A 13710-nucleotide genomic window follows, 5' to 3' on the forward strand; every position below is an offset into this window, starting at 1 on the left:
AATCTACAGCAAACCCAAGTCCTGTACATACAGTCAATACAGCTCATGAAGTGTTTAAGACTTATCCAATAAATTTGTATTGTTAGAGCAGATAAAATTGAAACATATAAGGCTGAAATTGAGAATCACTGCAGTTTGGTAGACGTACATGTTTGGAAATATGGAAATATGATATTGCTTATAAGTTAGAAAAATCTGTATGCAACAAATGTCTTGCTCATCATTTTGTGTTCTTATTTCTCTTTCTACCCTCCAGAGCAACGTACCAGCAAGTGCCATGACCCGCAGAAACACATATGTATGTACAGATCGCTCCAGCACTGATAGACACTCCTTACTGCAGAACGGCAAGGAGAACAGGTAATGTGTTTTTTTTTTGTTGTTGTGTCTGCATGCATTTAACTTTTGTTCCTTTAAAAACAAGGTGATACCTAATCAAAGTCTTCCTAGAATATAGAGTTCTTTTGTGTTTAAACATGTGGTATTGTTTATAAAGGCGTAACCCTGCTTCACATGGATTTGGTTTGATATGCTTCCAGCCCCTGTTTTCCACATGACGTCTGCATTGTCTGAGTTTGGTTTGCTGTCTCTCCACCTTCTCTTTTTCTGTTTCTTGGTCTCTTCCTATTTCTTTCTCTCTCTGGGGCATACCAGCAGGCAGTGGCCTTAGAAGCTAGAAAGAGGAAGATGTAGACTGGTTATCAACTTGAGGGTAGCTGTGCTGATCTAGCACTTCCTCTACAGCACTGTGGCTCTAGCGAAAGCACACATCACGCTCATACAGACAACCTAAACACTGTTTGCATGCTGGATTGCATTTCGTCTAAACTGCACATCATCTTCATGCACATCTGTTTGTCATATATTTACTTAAATGATGTGCAATGTTCTGTTATAGTTTTCTTCTGAGAATGTTTAGGTAATGTACATACATTAAGAAAAAGAATTACTGAATTGATCAGACAGTTATGTTGTTTTTCTGCATAGCTAAATAATAATTCTGCATGAGGCGTGTAAATACACTCAGCTCTGATTCCAGGCTCAAAAATTAATATCTGAGGTTCCATTAGAGTCAGATGTGTGCTTCTGGGTGTGTGTGGAGGCAGCTCTATTAGTGCAGGGTTATTTAGAGCGTTAAGTGAAGTGGCCCAAGGCCAGTGGCGAGGCAGAGGCGCTGTGTGAGATCTGTTAGTGCTGTGTTAAAGTGCAAAGTGAGCATCACGGAGGGGGGCAGAGCAGGCCATTTGCCAAGATCTGCTAATCATCTGCTAATCAACGACCTCAACTGAACTACCGCAGCTGAACAGCCATATGTCTAAAGATCTCTATATCTATAAACATATGTTTAGTATTTATTTACTTTACTCTCCATCTCCATTCCTTCCATCTCTCTACATTATCATTCCATCTCACGTGTCATCACGTTGTAGGTCTTCGTGTCCTGGTACGTGCAGTTCCCCTCACGCTGCTCGCTCCTAACACTATCCTTACTTGCTCTCTTATGATCAGATGTGCAGCCATGTGTGTTTTCTGCTCAGGAGAGCTGGCTGTTTGTGTCCTCAGAGAGAATAAATACTGAGAGACTGAGAGAGAGAAATCTCATAGCTGGGTGACTCAGCGCATTCATGCTTGAATGATTTCAGCGATGCTGCCTCGCTGTTGAAGGCCCCATCTGCCTGATATCTGATCATATTGCTCCAGCCTTTTTACTGCATTCAGTTTGTCATGTCATTGTGCTACCTATAACTGAATATTTGTTTTAATTTTTTTCTCTCCCCAGCTCACATTCTCACCGTTTACCTCCAGCCTCTCCCTCCACACACAGCATATCTGGGGCGGGGGTGGCTTCATCCTCCTCAGCCGAACGTTCCCGTCTGAGCAGAGGCTCCACTGTCCGCAGCACTTTTCATGGTGGTCAACTCCGGGAGCGCCGGGTGCCTGCGCATGCCCCACCCGCCTCCCCGACTCTGTCCCGCGATGCCAGCCCGCTGCCCCACGCCCGCACTCGAGCCACCTCAAACCTCTTCAGCAAACTCACCTCCAAGCTTACACGCAGGTAAGGCGAGACAACAGACTACAGGACAAACATGCACATGTGGAACAAAGAGAAATTTTTTCAGAGTGTGCAGAGGTGAACTCATCAACTGATTTCGTTCTGACAAAATGTTATATTTAAATATATTTTGTCACACAGCCTTCTTTCAGGCAGACCTGCTCATGTGTTATCAGCTTCTTGTGTATATAACCAGTGAAATTTAAATTCAATAGTGTGATTGTTAAGTCTGTATTTTGCTGGACAGAGAAGTAGATGAGTTCACCAGTGTCCACAAACTGCTATAAACCTTTTTATACTGTACTGTACTGTAACCCTTTCATGTTATTTTCTGAACTAGAAGATCTTAATCTTTTTGATTCAGATCTCCTACAAATATGAAATAATAAAGGAAATGTAGGCTCTTCTAGCTAAAGCTAAAAATAAGCTAGGATCTAAGTCAGGAGGGGTTCCTTCTTTCCACTGAAACACCTTTTTACAATTTGGTTATCTACCGAAAAGCCATAATTTATACCTCCCTTACTACCTAGGAGCTGAAAATCAGTGCCAGTGGGCAGTAGGTACCTTTTAGTATAATCAGCTAACGATAATCTTCACATGAGGCAGCATTATCTGAATAAATGTACATACTTTTATTAACTCTCCCTCAATATCCCTCCTTTATTAACCAAGTGCTTCTAACTCTCCCAGTGCACATTAACGCCTCTTTCTTAGTCTTGGCTGAATTCGGGTGCTCTGTCTTTTTTGCTTTTTTTCCTTGGCAGTTAGCTTCGGTCTTATTTCTCTGTCAACCTTTTCTGCTCTGCTCTCTCTCTTCTCTCTCTGTCTTTCTGTCATACTATCCTCTTTCTTTCTTTCCCCTTTCCATCTCCTAGGGTCAATCTTGACCCCTCTAAGCGTCAGAGCTCAAACAAGTCCGTCTCGGGCTGCCCTCTGCCACATGGATCGAAAACAGTTAGTAAGTCTTCCCATCTTTCCACCTTTCTATCTCTTTTTTTTCCTTCCTGCACGCCACACCCATGTTCAGTGCCTCTAGAGCTCCCCCTTGAGGCCATTGTCACTAGCACTTCCGAATACAGCAAGAAATGTTGATATATATGTGACACATACAGATGCGATTTACAGTGCAGAATGTTCCAGCTATACACCTGAAGTTGAAGGGTTCTAGGTGTGCTTGCTTACTAGGGGGCACTGCAACATGGGCTGAATCTCTCTGCTGAGTTTATGTTCCTTCTTATTTTTCCTTTCCTCACCAGTCATCCACCGGTGCAGTGGCATGCTTAGACCAGTTCATAACATGATTCATCATGTGACTCCTTTGTGAAAAGCTCTCTTGAACCATGAAACCATGAAAGTCAGCTGCCTATATGAGCTCATTTTATTCATCTCAAGAAAACTGTTGTGCTATGTATGGTGTTAAGTCTGGTATAGTTTAGTAAGAACATAGACTGTTCACTCTGCAGGCTAAATCTTAATTAGTTGTGTAACCAGCTTAATGGGGATTCTTGTGGCTAATAGCAACAGCCAGTTAGAACTGCATACAGCAGTGCCCAGAAGCTACAGGTATCTTCAGGCAACAAGTTCTGCTTTATCATGTTTAACAATGGCTCATTAATGCTGCTTTGACAGCCAAATGTGTGGGGTTTTAAACATTTACTCATATAAATATGCTGTTTTATTAGGATATCGAACTGATATAGACATTTAATTCTTGGCTAATTCTTTAAGTAATCAGTATTCCCAAAACTACAAAGTCAAACCTAAGCAAACTGACACATGTACAAATCCACATTTATTCCACATTTGATATTATATAGTTAATATAAATGGTTCATATTATTATTCAGGTACATATGCTTATTAAATATATATAGATTCAATATATAAAGATTTTGGTTGTCACTGTGTATTCTTGTTGGTTTCTCCACTTTGTTTTCTTATTAGCAATGATTAATGGGTTTAATGGAGAGGGTGGGTGGATTGATGCTCTCTATCAGCTGATTCCTAACTCAAAACTTTGTCTTCCACTTGAGGGTCACAGACGAACCTGAGAGAGTCTGCAGATCTCCGGTCACAAGGTAAGAGTGTATAGAGTTAATTTGAACATCTTTCCATCATTCCATACCAAAATAGCAGTCACGTTTACGTAACTCAGGATAGAATATTTTCAGCTGTGTAAATCTATATTACAGATACTGACAAGGATATAATCAATTTTGTTTTAAACAAATCAAGACTATTTCCTTTAGATCTTCTGTGCACTTTTAAAGATGGTGAAGATTTAAAAGTAGCTGAAAATGAACATAGGAGCAGTTTTCTGAACACAGATGAAATGTAAAAAGTGTCATTTGTCTGTGTAATTTATTTCCTATCTATCTGAGGTCTGTGTTCACAAAACCGACTCTAACTATTAAAACTGATTCTCTCTCCTCCCCTCAAATGCCCCAGAAGCAAACTGTCAGGTTAAGAACACCAGGTAATTTTTTTAATATGTGACCTGTGCATATACCTAGAGCATCTACTCTGTGCACTTTGTGTGATGTGCACCAACTGTTAAATATCTAGCATTTTAAATTAGACCCTCTTCCTCCATCTGCCCCGTCCCCTTTGATCCGTATGCACTTGCTAACTGCAGATATTGCTTGAAATGAGAATCCTTAAATTGGACATTAACAGAAAGGCCGTTAAGAAAATCATTACTATTAACTTGGTGTGGTTTGAAGGTCTTGCTGTGTGCTTGAATTTATGGTGTTCATTTGTAGAACTTTGCTACATGCCTGCTGGTTTTTTTTTTTGTTGTTGCCATGGGTGACTGAGAACAAACCCAACTGCGTTCATCAACAGAGTCTATGCTGTGGCTGAACGCAGTTATGTATCAATGCTTGATATTAAGCATGTTTTAAGTACAAGTTCAGAGCCTTTTCAGAAAATATTACGTTTGTATAATATATTTATATATGTTTAACAACTGTATGACATTGAGGGACTAACTGTAAGTATCTCAGTTTCACTGAGCGTAAAGATGTAAGTATATGTAGACATATGCACTGCAAATACCTAAAATTTAAAAACTCATTAAATTAGGAACATGTATTATGTATTTAGATACATGTTATTAATGCACATTGTAACGGGAATAAAAAATGTATTCATCTTTTGGTATTCAGACTTTCAAAGTGAGACGCATAAATGAATATCAAAGTAATTCCTGAAAATATGAGTAGTTTTTTAAACCTTTATAATATGATAAAGGATATGAGTCCTAATCGTTTAAACATTTAAACAATACCAAATGTTTATTGGATGTCAGCTTGCTCTGAAGAATCTCCAGGTAAAACAGAGTTTATCAAATTGTCTACGTCTACTTCAAAGCATATTACTTCATTCTCTTGCAAGATTTCTAACATATTACCACCCCCTCCCCACCCCCAAACCCCTATCCACCCACTCGCCACATATTCTGCCCACACCTCTTTTCATCTCCCACATTTCATTTCAACCCTCCACCTCCCCAAACGTTCCCTTCCTCTTTTTCTCTCTGACAGTCGCCATCTATCTGGGTATCAAAAAGCGGCAGAGCCCCGGCCCCCCCGATGCGGCTGGGATGTAAAGGTGCAGAGCGCGCGGGACCCAGCCGAGGTGGTGCTGGCAGTTCGTGAGGCGGCGCAGGGCTGCGGTTGCCAGGTGCACCAGGCTGGCCCGTTCCTCCTCTCCTGCACACACGGCGCTGCTGGCTCCCGGGTGGCATTCGAGGCTGAAGTAGGCCACCTCCCTACAGAGGCCAGCGGGGTCCGATTCAAGCGCCTGTGGGGGGCACCACTCGCTTTCCGGGACATCGCTACCAAAGTGTCCAAAGAGCTGGAACTCTAAAGGGCAACAGGGGGCAGAGGGGTATGGGAGCAAAGCAGGGGACCAAATAATAGGAACCTCCTTACGCCACCTGCACTTTCTGTGGGCTCGTACAGACTCTGAAACAAACATGGAGAGCTTCATGGCTGCCACATACAGGCCCTGCTGAAAGAAATCCCCTCCCCACTGATTCCTACTCTGTGTCTTAGCCAAGCTATTTGCTATTCCAGTTTTGACCGACATTTATCTTCACCACGGCGTCTCAGCCCTTCATGTCCTTCATTTCCTTTTAACAGCTGCTATTTAATACATTTTGAACTTTTTTTTTCTTTTTGTTCCTTTAAAAGTTGCACCATCCTGAACACTTTGATTATCAGACATGTCCTGAAGACCAGTTCTTTTGTGTGTATTTTATATTAACATTTTCTGTGGATGAAAAACAGCCTAAACACAGGTTTAAGAGCTTCCTAATGGGAATTAAAAGCTGTATAAACCTGAGTGATTTGGGGATAGGTGATGGCTGCTCTTCTGAGCCACTAACATTGTAGCCTTTATGGCTTTTTTTTTTTTTTTCTCTCTCTGCGTTTCAGCAGTTGTTCTCAGTAATGCAAATTCTGTTGTTGTACAGTAGCACTTTAGGGTTGAGTGAGCATCACTTTTCTTGAACTGTGTTTCCCCTTAAATGGTACACTGCGCCTGTCAAGCCAAGTCAAAACACAACACTCCTTCTGCTGTTCTGTAAGTATTATGCTGGTGAGAAGCCTCTCTTATATAGCCAAAAGAGGATCCTGCTAAACGGACACGAGACTGCAGCTTTCCATTGAATTGGTAGAACCAGTCACCACCTTAAACAAGCAAATATGTACATGCACTGTGCAAAATTGATTTGTTCAGCATTTGTATGAAACCCTGGAGTGTGCAAGTCTAGTTGTAGTCTTGGAGTCATCTAACAGTTGTAGATGTACTATATTTTTGATAATGTGACAAGTGTTGGGGTGCTAAAACATCTGCCAAATTATCCTGTGATATAATTTCAGTACTGTTTGACGTAAATTACTTTGTATTCTTAGCTCAAAAATGCCTCTTTAAGTCAGTGTCATTATTACTGAGTGCTGTAGTGGGCTGATGTAGTGATGTTAGGGTGTGAAGAGATGTCCGTCCAGTCCCAGCTATCCTTCATGAAATTATAGCTGTACAATTCCTACGAGCACTGTTCTGAAATGTTTTGCTAAGGCATAAGGGCTATCTTAAGAGAGTATGCTCCAAAATTTCATTGAACAATTTGCAAAAAAAATAAACAGACAGTAATTGTTTTATTGTGAGCCACAATCTACTACCAAGATATAAATTTCTTTTGACCTCCTAAAACCCATAAATTAATTGTCAAAGTTTCTGATTTTGCTTCTTACACGTTAGTTTATAGAAACTTCAAAATTTTAGCAAAGTGAAAGAACATCAAATATACTCAAATTAACTGAATTCTTTAATTATATAATTATATAATTACTATAGAATTATTATTTAATTATACTGATTATGAGATTATTTTAATAACTATAACATCAGTAGCTTAATTCTAGACATATTTTGCTAATCTCCAGTTTGAAATAGTCTTATTCTTTTGGCAGAGAATTCAGCTTCTATAAACAAATGCTTGGAATTATCTTCTAATAGAATAATGCAATTTTAAACTTGAAATTTGTGAAGATGCCTATCAGTAGCTGTCGATATATTCTAATATTCTCATAATAAGAAAAATTTGATAAATTTGCTAATAATAATTTTTTTTTTTCAGTGTAAAAGCCATGTCTTTTTGATATAGGCTTCGCAGTAAAATCTCTTGGGTTTCTTAGGCTTGCTGTTTATTGGTTCCCTGTACTGGTTGTGTTGATCCATGGGTTATGCATTGTAACCTGTGGTTAGCATGGATGACAGAATGTGCCAGTTCATGTTTACAGTCAAGGAGCATTTACAATTCACAGCTACGTCTGCTTCCTTAATGACTTGGTGCCTTGCTGATTCATTTAATGTATACCAAAATTCTGGGATTACAAAGAACCAATTGACACACTATTTAAAAAACTGGATCCAGTCTGGAGCAAATTCAGTCAAGGGCAAAGCCTTAAACTTTGAATTGATCTCAAGAAGATATTATGGAACTTAATAGCGCAAACACTCATGTCCTAGAAAGCATATGATCTCTCTATTCTAGCAGACTGTGTGTACGTATGTGTGTGTGTTTTCATGTATGTGTTTGTGTGTGGGGGGATTGAATTTTCAATGAAAATAAAAACACTGTGTGGTTTTTTGGTCTTTAGTTAATAAACATAAGTAGTCTTAACCCCTTAAACCAGCGGGACCTGTGGGCGGGTCCAGCTATACATTCCTCACTCCTGTATATACATATGTTTCCCATTGGTTTCACTGTAATTGCAAAATAATTCATAATAGTTGCAAAATAAAGATGTGCGTAAGGGGTTAAGTACACTGTTACACACAACACTGTTAGGTCACTGTTTCACAAACTGGTCCTCAGGGATCCCAGATGCTGCACAGTTTGCTGTGTCAGCTCCCAATACACCTGAACACTGAAACCCGGAATACTAGGTGCAGATGTGTTAGGAGGAAGGACTGAGGACTGGTTTGGTAAACACTACAATAAGTGCTGTTTTCACTATGTACTTCAGTAAAATAATAAAAATAATAGCCTTTGCTGGTCACATGGCTTGTCATGACATCAAAATAAGAAGTAGCCTTAGTTACCCTGAGCAAAAATGCCTTTTTTTCCCTGTGTGCATTACCCTTCAAATACATACAGCATCAAAAACTTGATGTATTTTTGTTTTACTCCATTTTTAAGCAGGATGAGTTAAAAGAATTAACTTTCTGGTTAAAAGTAAGACTGCCTACTAGGTTTGCATTGATAGTTTCTCCTGCGCCTACTGTCTCTTCTCCTCCTGCAAAGCTGACTGTATAAATATGTAAAATTGTGTAGGTAAATTATGATTGAATTTTGTTCTTTTAAACATTTTAGATTATTTTTCTGCCTGTACATGTACAGAAAGGGGAACAGCTGAGGTGACTGTGGAATAAACTTGTTGACTTTAAAGCCTGTCTGTGCTTTGTGTGTTCACCGCTAAAATTGGAGCAGGGTCCATGCCAGTGTTGCAAACACAAAGAATGTGTTTAAGTAAATGAAAAAGGGAGGTAGCAAAAAAGGGAGGTAGCTTGACAAGGAAAAGAAAGCAGAGGCCCAGAAAACAGTAGCTCCCTGAAGAGCTGGTCCGTATGTAAGTATTTGTGTAAGCCTTACAGTTAAACTTTTTCCATGCTTCCAAAGCCAGTGATTTATCACTGATGGTGGTGGAGAGTGATGTCTAAAATGTCGGTCCAAAATCTCCCATGTGTGTTCAATTGCATTGAGATCTGGTGACTGTGAAGATTATAGCATATGATTTACATCCTTTTTGAAACTCATTATACCAGTGAGGCCTTGTGTCCTGTAGATGGGGGCGGGGTCATCCTGGAAGACATGCCCATCAGGATAGAAATGTTTCATTACAGGATAAAGTTGATCACTCGGAGTTAACTAACACCATGCCAGCAAAAAGTCCTCTGCATTACAGAAGTACCAGTTTTTCCTATAATTTATAATACATATAGGATGTCAAATTATGTGCAGTGGTAAGCATCTTTGGGATGAGATACAGTGCACCCATGATCATGGGAATTTCTGCTGTTTTGGGGGGCAAAGATGGCAAGAAGTGCTCAATCCAGAATTTGTAATAGCTATTAAATGCTTTTTTGTCTATTCTTGGTTTTTAGAGAGCCAATAAATCAAAAATTTTTATTTAGATAATAAAATAAAGCAAAAATAATTTTATTAGCTAAAAAGGTAAATATTAAAAGGTTTAATTAATATCTTAATTACATTACATTTGAAATATTAAATATTACACCTTAATAATACATATTAAATATTATTTAACACTTTCCATTATCAGATTTGGCATCTTTATATATGCAAGTACAAGATCCCTTAAAATTGCTGTAGATTTTTGTCAGCTAATTTTAGACTAAAACTAACAATAAATGAATGACTAAAATATGACCAGAACATCCCATCCATGGGATATGCTCTGGATTCACCGCAACCCTAACCTGGATACTGAAGATTAATTTTAATATATTCTTCTATTTATAATACTGATTACTTATAATAAATTTCACTCAAAAAAAAAACTTTTTACCTTCATCTGGAATGGGAGGAATCCATAACTCTTGAGATGATCTGGGTAGATTTTAAAATAAATTAATAAATCCTGCATTCTAGAACAAAGCCTGTTAATTCCCATTTTCATTAATACTGATTGTGGTTTTGTAGTCACACATTAGCTAGAATTATGAGCCATGACACATAGAGTTGATTGTTTCATGGGGCTTTTATTTACTTTGTACAATCAAAACAAAGGTGAATACAGCACAGTCAGAGTTTCCTGATCTATGCGGCGATTTGATCCCAAGATGTTACAGGAAGAATGGAAAAGATGGCAGAGTGACAGTGAAAAGGTGGGAAAAGAAAATTAATGGGGAAAGAGAAATAAGATGTAAAATAAGAAAGAGAGGGAGCAGGATGGAGTGTCTCTTGGAAATGTCAATCAGGAGCACTTCTGCTTGCTTGCTCCTTAGACGGTAAGGTTACTCATAAGAACAAATACAAAAAGAAACACTACATCCACTTTACTTCTGGGCAGGGATCATGTCATCGATGGACTCGCCCTTCTCCAGCTTCTTCTCCATCTCAATCATGAGCTTCACACCATCAACCACCAACTGTACCTGCTCCACTTCGGATGAACCCAGACGGTCAGCATTGGAGATGTCAAACACACCACCAACAGAAGCAGTATCCACACCACCTGGACAAGTGAAAAAGGAGGTGGTTCAAAGTATTCAGTGGTTCAAAGTATTCAGTTGGGACGTCTTGGCTGTTTACTGTAATAAAAATGTATACCTGTGCCACGCTTCTGCAGACGGAGTCTGGTCAGGATCTCCTCAAATTTGGGATGTGTGCTGAGCTTAGGCAGCTTGACATGCACACCACCACGCAGGCCAGTACCCAGGTTAGAGGGGCAGGTCAGGATGAAACCAAGATGCTCATTCCACATGAATCCATGGTTGTGCTTCTTAAAGATCTCTTCAATCTGTGTAAGTGCAGAGCAAAGATGTCAATTGATTGAGTTCTTTTCAAAGGGAAGAAACTTAATATTTTCAATCTTAAGACATCTGTCTGGTAAGACATCTGGTTGTCTTACCCTCTGCAGACCAACGCAGAACCTCCTGAAGACCTCCTTCATGTTGCCGCCCTGCTGCATGGAAATGACACGCAGATGGTCCTCTTCATTCACCCAGACCAGGAAGGTCTTGTTGTCATTGTGCCAGATGCCTCTTGCATCAGGCCAGTCACGAGCCATACCGGCAGCCAGCAGCAGTGGGGAGACGGGCTTGTCAAAGAGGAAGTGGTCAGCAATCAGCTGTTCCTGCTCTTTTTCAGTCATGTCCTTCAGGGGGTAGTACTTGCCCTTGAACTCACCATCCAGGCTGGTCAAAGCTTTGAAAGAAAGCAGGACCAAAGCTTACTTTTTACCTGTGGGAGTGACCTGTAACTAGCTTGTGGTAGTCTGATGGCTGAGACTCACCCTCAATGGACAGCTTCTCCACAGCTCTACGCTCACCACGGCTGTTGTGGGGGGGCAGAGTGTAACCCTTGATGCTGCGACCAGTACGTACACGGCTGCTCAGAACGTAGTTGGGGTCAAGATCATCACCACCCTACATAAAGAATGAAAGATGTCATGAAAAAAAAGTATTTCTACACAAAATACCTATGGTTTTGAAATTTTGTGTATTTTTCCACACCTTCAGGTTCTCCCAGTTCAGATCAGTGTGGTGCTTGTCAGTGGGCTTGTAGCCACCATGACGGTCGGAAATGATAGGGTCAAAGAGATCCTTGAAGACCTCATAGCACTCCTCATCACCAGCAACACAACCAACGGTCATAATAAAAGGATGACCTGGAGACAGGATAAAAAAATAGCATGACTCATGAAACAGTGATAGAATTGAAGTACTTTTTATTTTAAAAAATAAAAAATTTAATTTAATTTTATCTAATATCTATATATTGAGTATTTTAGTAACCCAAATTATGGTGGTAGTGTAGCTAAAATGTTTGAAGATGGAATGGTGCATTGCTAAGACTAACTGTGTATTTGTACAGGCCTTCTTACCAGGGTTGTCCACACCAGTCTGGATGCAGTCATCAAGAGTGAAGCCGCTTGGGGTAGACTTTCCTCTCAGCTTGTTGTAAATGTCCTTGTTCAGTGCCTTGGACATATGGTTGTTGTGCAGGGAGAGGTCAGGGTACTCTTCGTCTATAGGAAACTTCATCTTATAGTCATTGTGGCAGTTCTTAGCCATGATTGCACTTTTTAGCTGATCTGGGAAAAGTGCATGGGTAAAAAATGATGTAAAGGCTACTTTTTTTCTTAAGAGAGATATAATTATTCCTAACAGTCGGGGTGATATATTTGGGGCTTGTGTAAACCTGGGTCTCACAGTAACTAGTTGTCTGGCTAACTGAAACTAACGTTTCGTATTACTGCATAAAATGGTTGGGGCATGCTCCACATGCTTATATGTATCAGACCACAGATGATATTTTTAGCATGCTCTATCCAAACTCTATCCAGCTAGCACATACACCTCTCTTATTTCTGTGGGGGATGGTGTACATGAATATTTGAAATAAAGTTCTCTCCATGTCAGAAAACAAGATTTTTTTCCCCAATTAACTCCCACCATTAATGACAAAACTCTTTCAAACTACTGTTGATGTTGGTTGAAGAGATCATCATAACCCGAGTGCACAATTACATGAAATATTCTACAGAATTTAGAATGAAAAATTCATGCTCTCTGCTTTGTTTTACAGTTTATGTTTCAGCAAGGACACTGTATTTGAAACATACTTTTAGGTGAAATTAAACACACTCTAAATCATACCCTTCAGATTGCCCTTCTGCCACAGCACCTGACCTTACACAACAGGTAAAATTCTAGCTTTAGATGGCAAGACCACTCCAGCTATTCTCAGATATTTTTATAGAATATATATATAGTGCTCTTAACCCCTTAAATTCATAGCATATTATTCAGGTATTTATTTTAAAGCATGTTATTCATTAACATGCTTTAAAATAACATAGTCTATATAATTAAACTATATAGACTAATAGGAAAGATCTTATTGTTAGAAGAGTGAGAAAATTGTCGACAGGTCTTGGGAGTTTAACGGGTTAAATGCTTGGACCATTTCACATTTCATTCAATGTGAATAAAATGGTCTAACACTGGTTTCAATATACAACAGAATAATTCTTCTCCATCAGGAGTACAGCAAAAAAAAAAAATGTAGAAGGCTCCACCACAACCAATAGACAGTGATGAATTTTTAGCAATTTATGCTGCACACCGTTGGATACCTTCATTCAAAAAGAATTTTTAAAAAATCCACCATTAACCGTGCTTTTAGCACAAACATTCCCCAATTCCCACATGCTTCAATCGGTAGAGTCACCATTGCTTTACCTGCACGAGAGAACAAGGTAACAGTCCTTGGGATCAGATCCTGTTCACCACAGCCAATGTAAGGGTTGCCCAGCTCTTCAAAATGTCAGACCTTGGTTTATATACTCCAATGCTTAATGCCCATTGGCTGCACAGTCCATGCATGCTCTCAGTCTATT

At 39.5% G+C, this 13710-nt stretch overlaps 2 protein-coding genes across 8 annotated transcripts in view; one reads left to right on the forward strand and one right to left on the reverse strand.

Moving 5' to 3' along the window:
• Positions 1 to 10629, forward strand: part of mark4b (MAP/microtubule affinity-regulating kinase 4b) — a 41585-nt gene extending 30956 nt beyond the window's left edge. The window contains exons 14-18 of one of the 7 annotated variants that reach the window (XM_026924138.3): positions 257 to 360; positions 1781 to 2056; positions 2929 to 3011; positions 4095 to 4131; positions 5599 to 10629. In XM_026924138.3, the coding sequence (XP_026779939.1) occupies positions 257 to 360; positions 1781 to 2056; positions 2929 to 3011; positions 4095 to 4131; positions 5599 to 5923 (825 nt within the window). In that variant the 3' untranslated portion in view covers positions 5924 to 10629. Of the gene's footprint in view, positions 1 to 256; positions 361 to 1780; positions 2057 to 2928; positions 3012 to 4086; positions 5352 to 5598 lie in introns of those variants that run through there. The other 6 variants (XM_026924140.3, XM_026924141.3, XM_026924139.3 and 3 more) reach the window with 6 other exon arrangements.
• Positions 10326 to 13710, reverse strand: ckmb (creatine kinase, muscle b). The gene is made up of 7 exons (XM_026924819.3): positions 13553 to 13710; positions 12193 to 12402; positions 11822 to 11976; positions 11602 to 11734; positions 11218 to 11513; positions 10917 to 11106; positions 10326 to 10821 (listed from the first exon to the last, which is right to left on the reverse strand). The coding sequence occupies exons 2-7, from the start codon at positions 12380 to 12382 to the stop codon at positions 10643 to 10645; spliced, it is 1143 nt and encodes a 380-aa protein (XP_026780620.2). The 5' UTR covers positions 12383 to 12402; positions 13553 to 13710; the 3' UTR covers positions 10326 to 10642.

This window comes from Pangasianodon hypophthalmus, chromosome 14 (genome assembly GCF_027358585.1).
Source record: "Pangasianodon hypophthalmus isolate fPanHyp1 chromosome 14, fPanHyp1.pri, whole genome shotgun sequence".
NCBI classification, from domain to species: domain Eukaryota; kingdom Metazoa; phylum Chordata; class Actinopteri; order Siluriformes; family Pangasiidae; genus Pangasianodon; species Pangasianodon hypophthalmus.

What these genes read in the sequence shown, in the direction of transcription:
- ckmb (XM_026924819.3), bottom strand. Translation starts at nt 12,382, where the DNA reads ATGGCTAAGAACTGCCACAATGACTATAAGATGAAGTTTCCTATAGAC. An exon ending in GGAGAAGCTGTCCATTGAGG is followed by an intron (nt 11,514 to 11,601) that starts GTGAGTCTCAGC and finishes TTTCTTTCAAAG; the next exon opens with CTTTGACCAGCCTGGATGGT. An exon ending in TCTGCAGAAGCGTGGCACAG is followed by an intron (nt 10,822 to 10,916) that starts GTATACATTTTT and finishes TCACTTGTCCAG; the next exon opens with GTGGTGTGGATACTGCTTCT.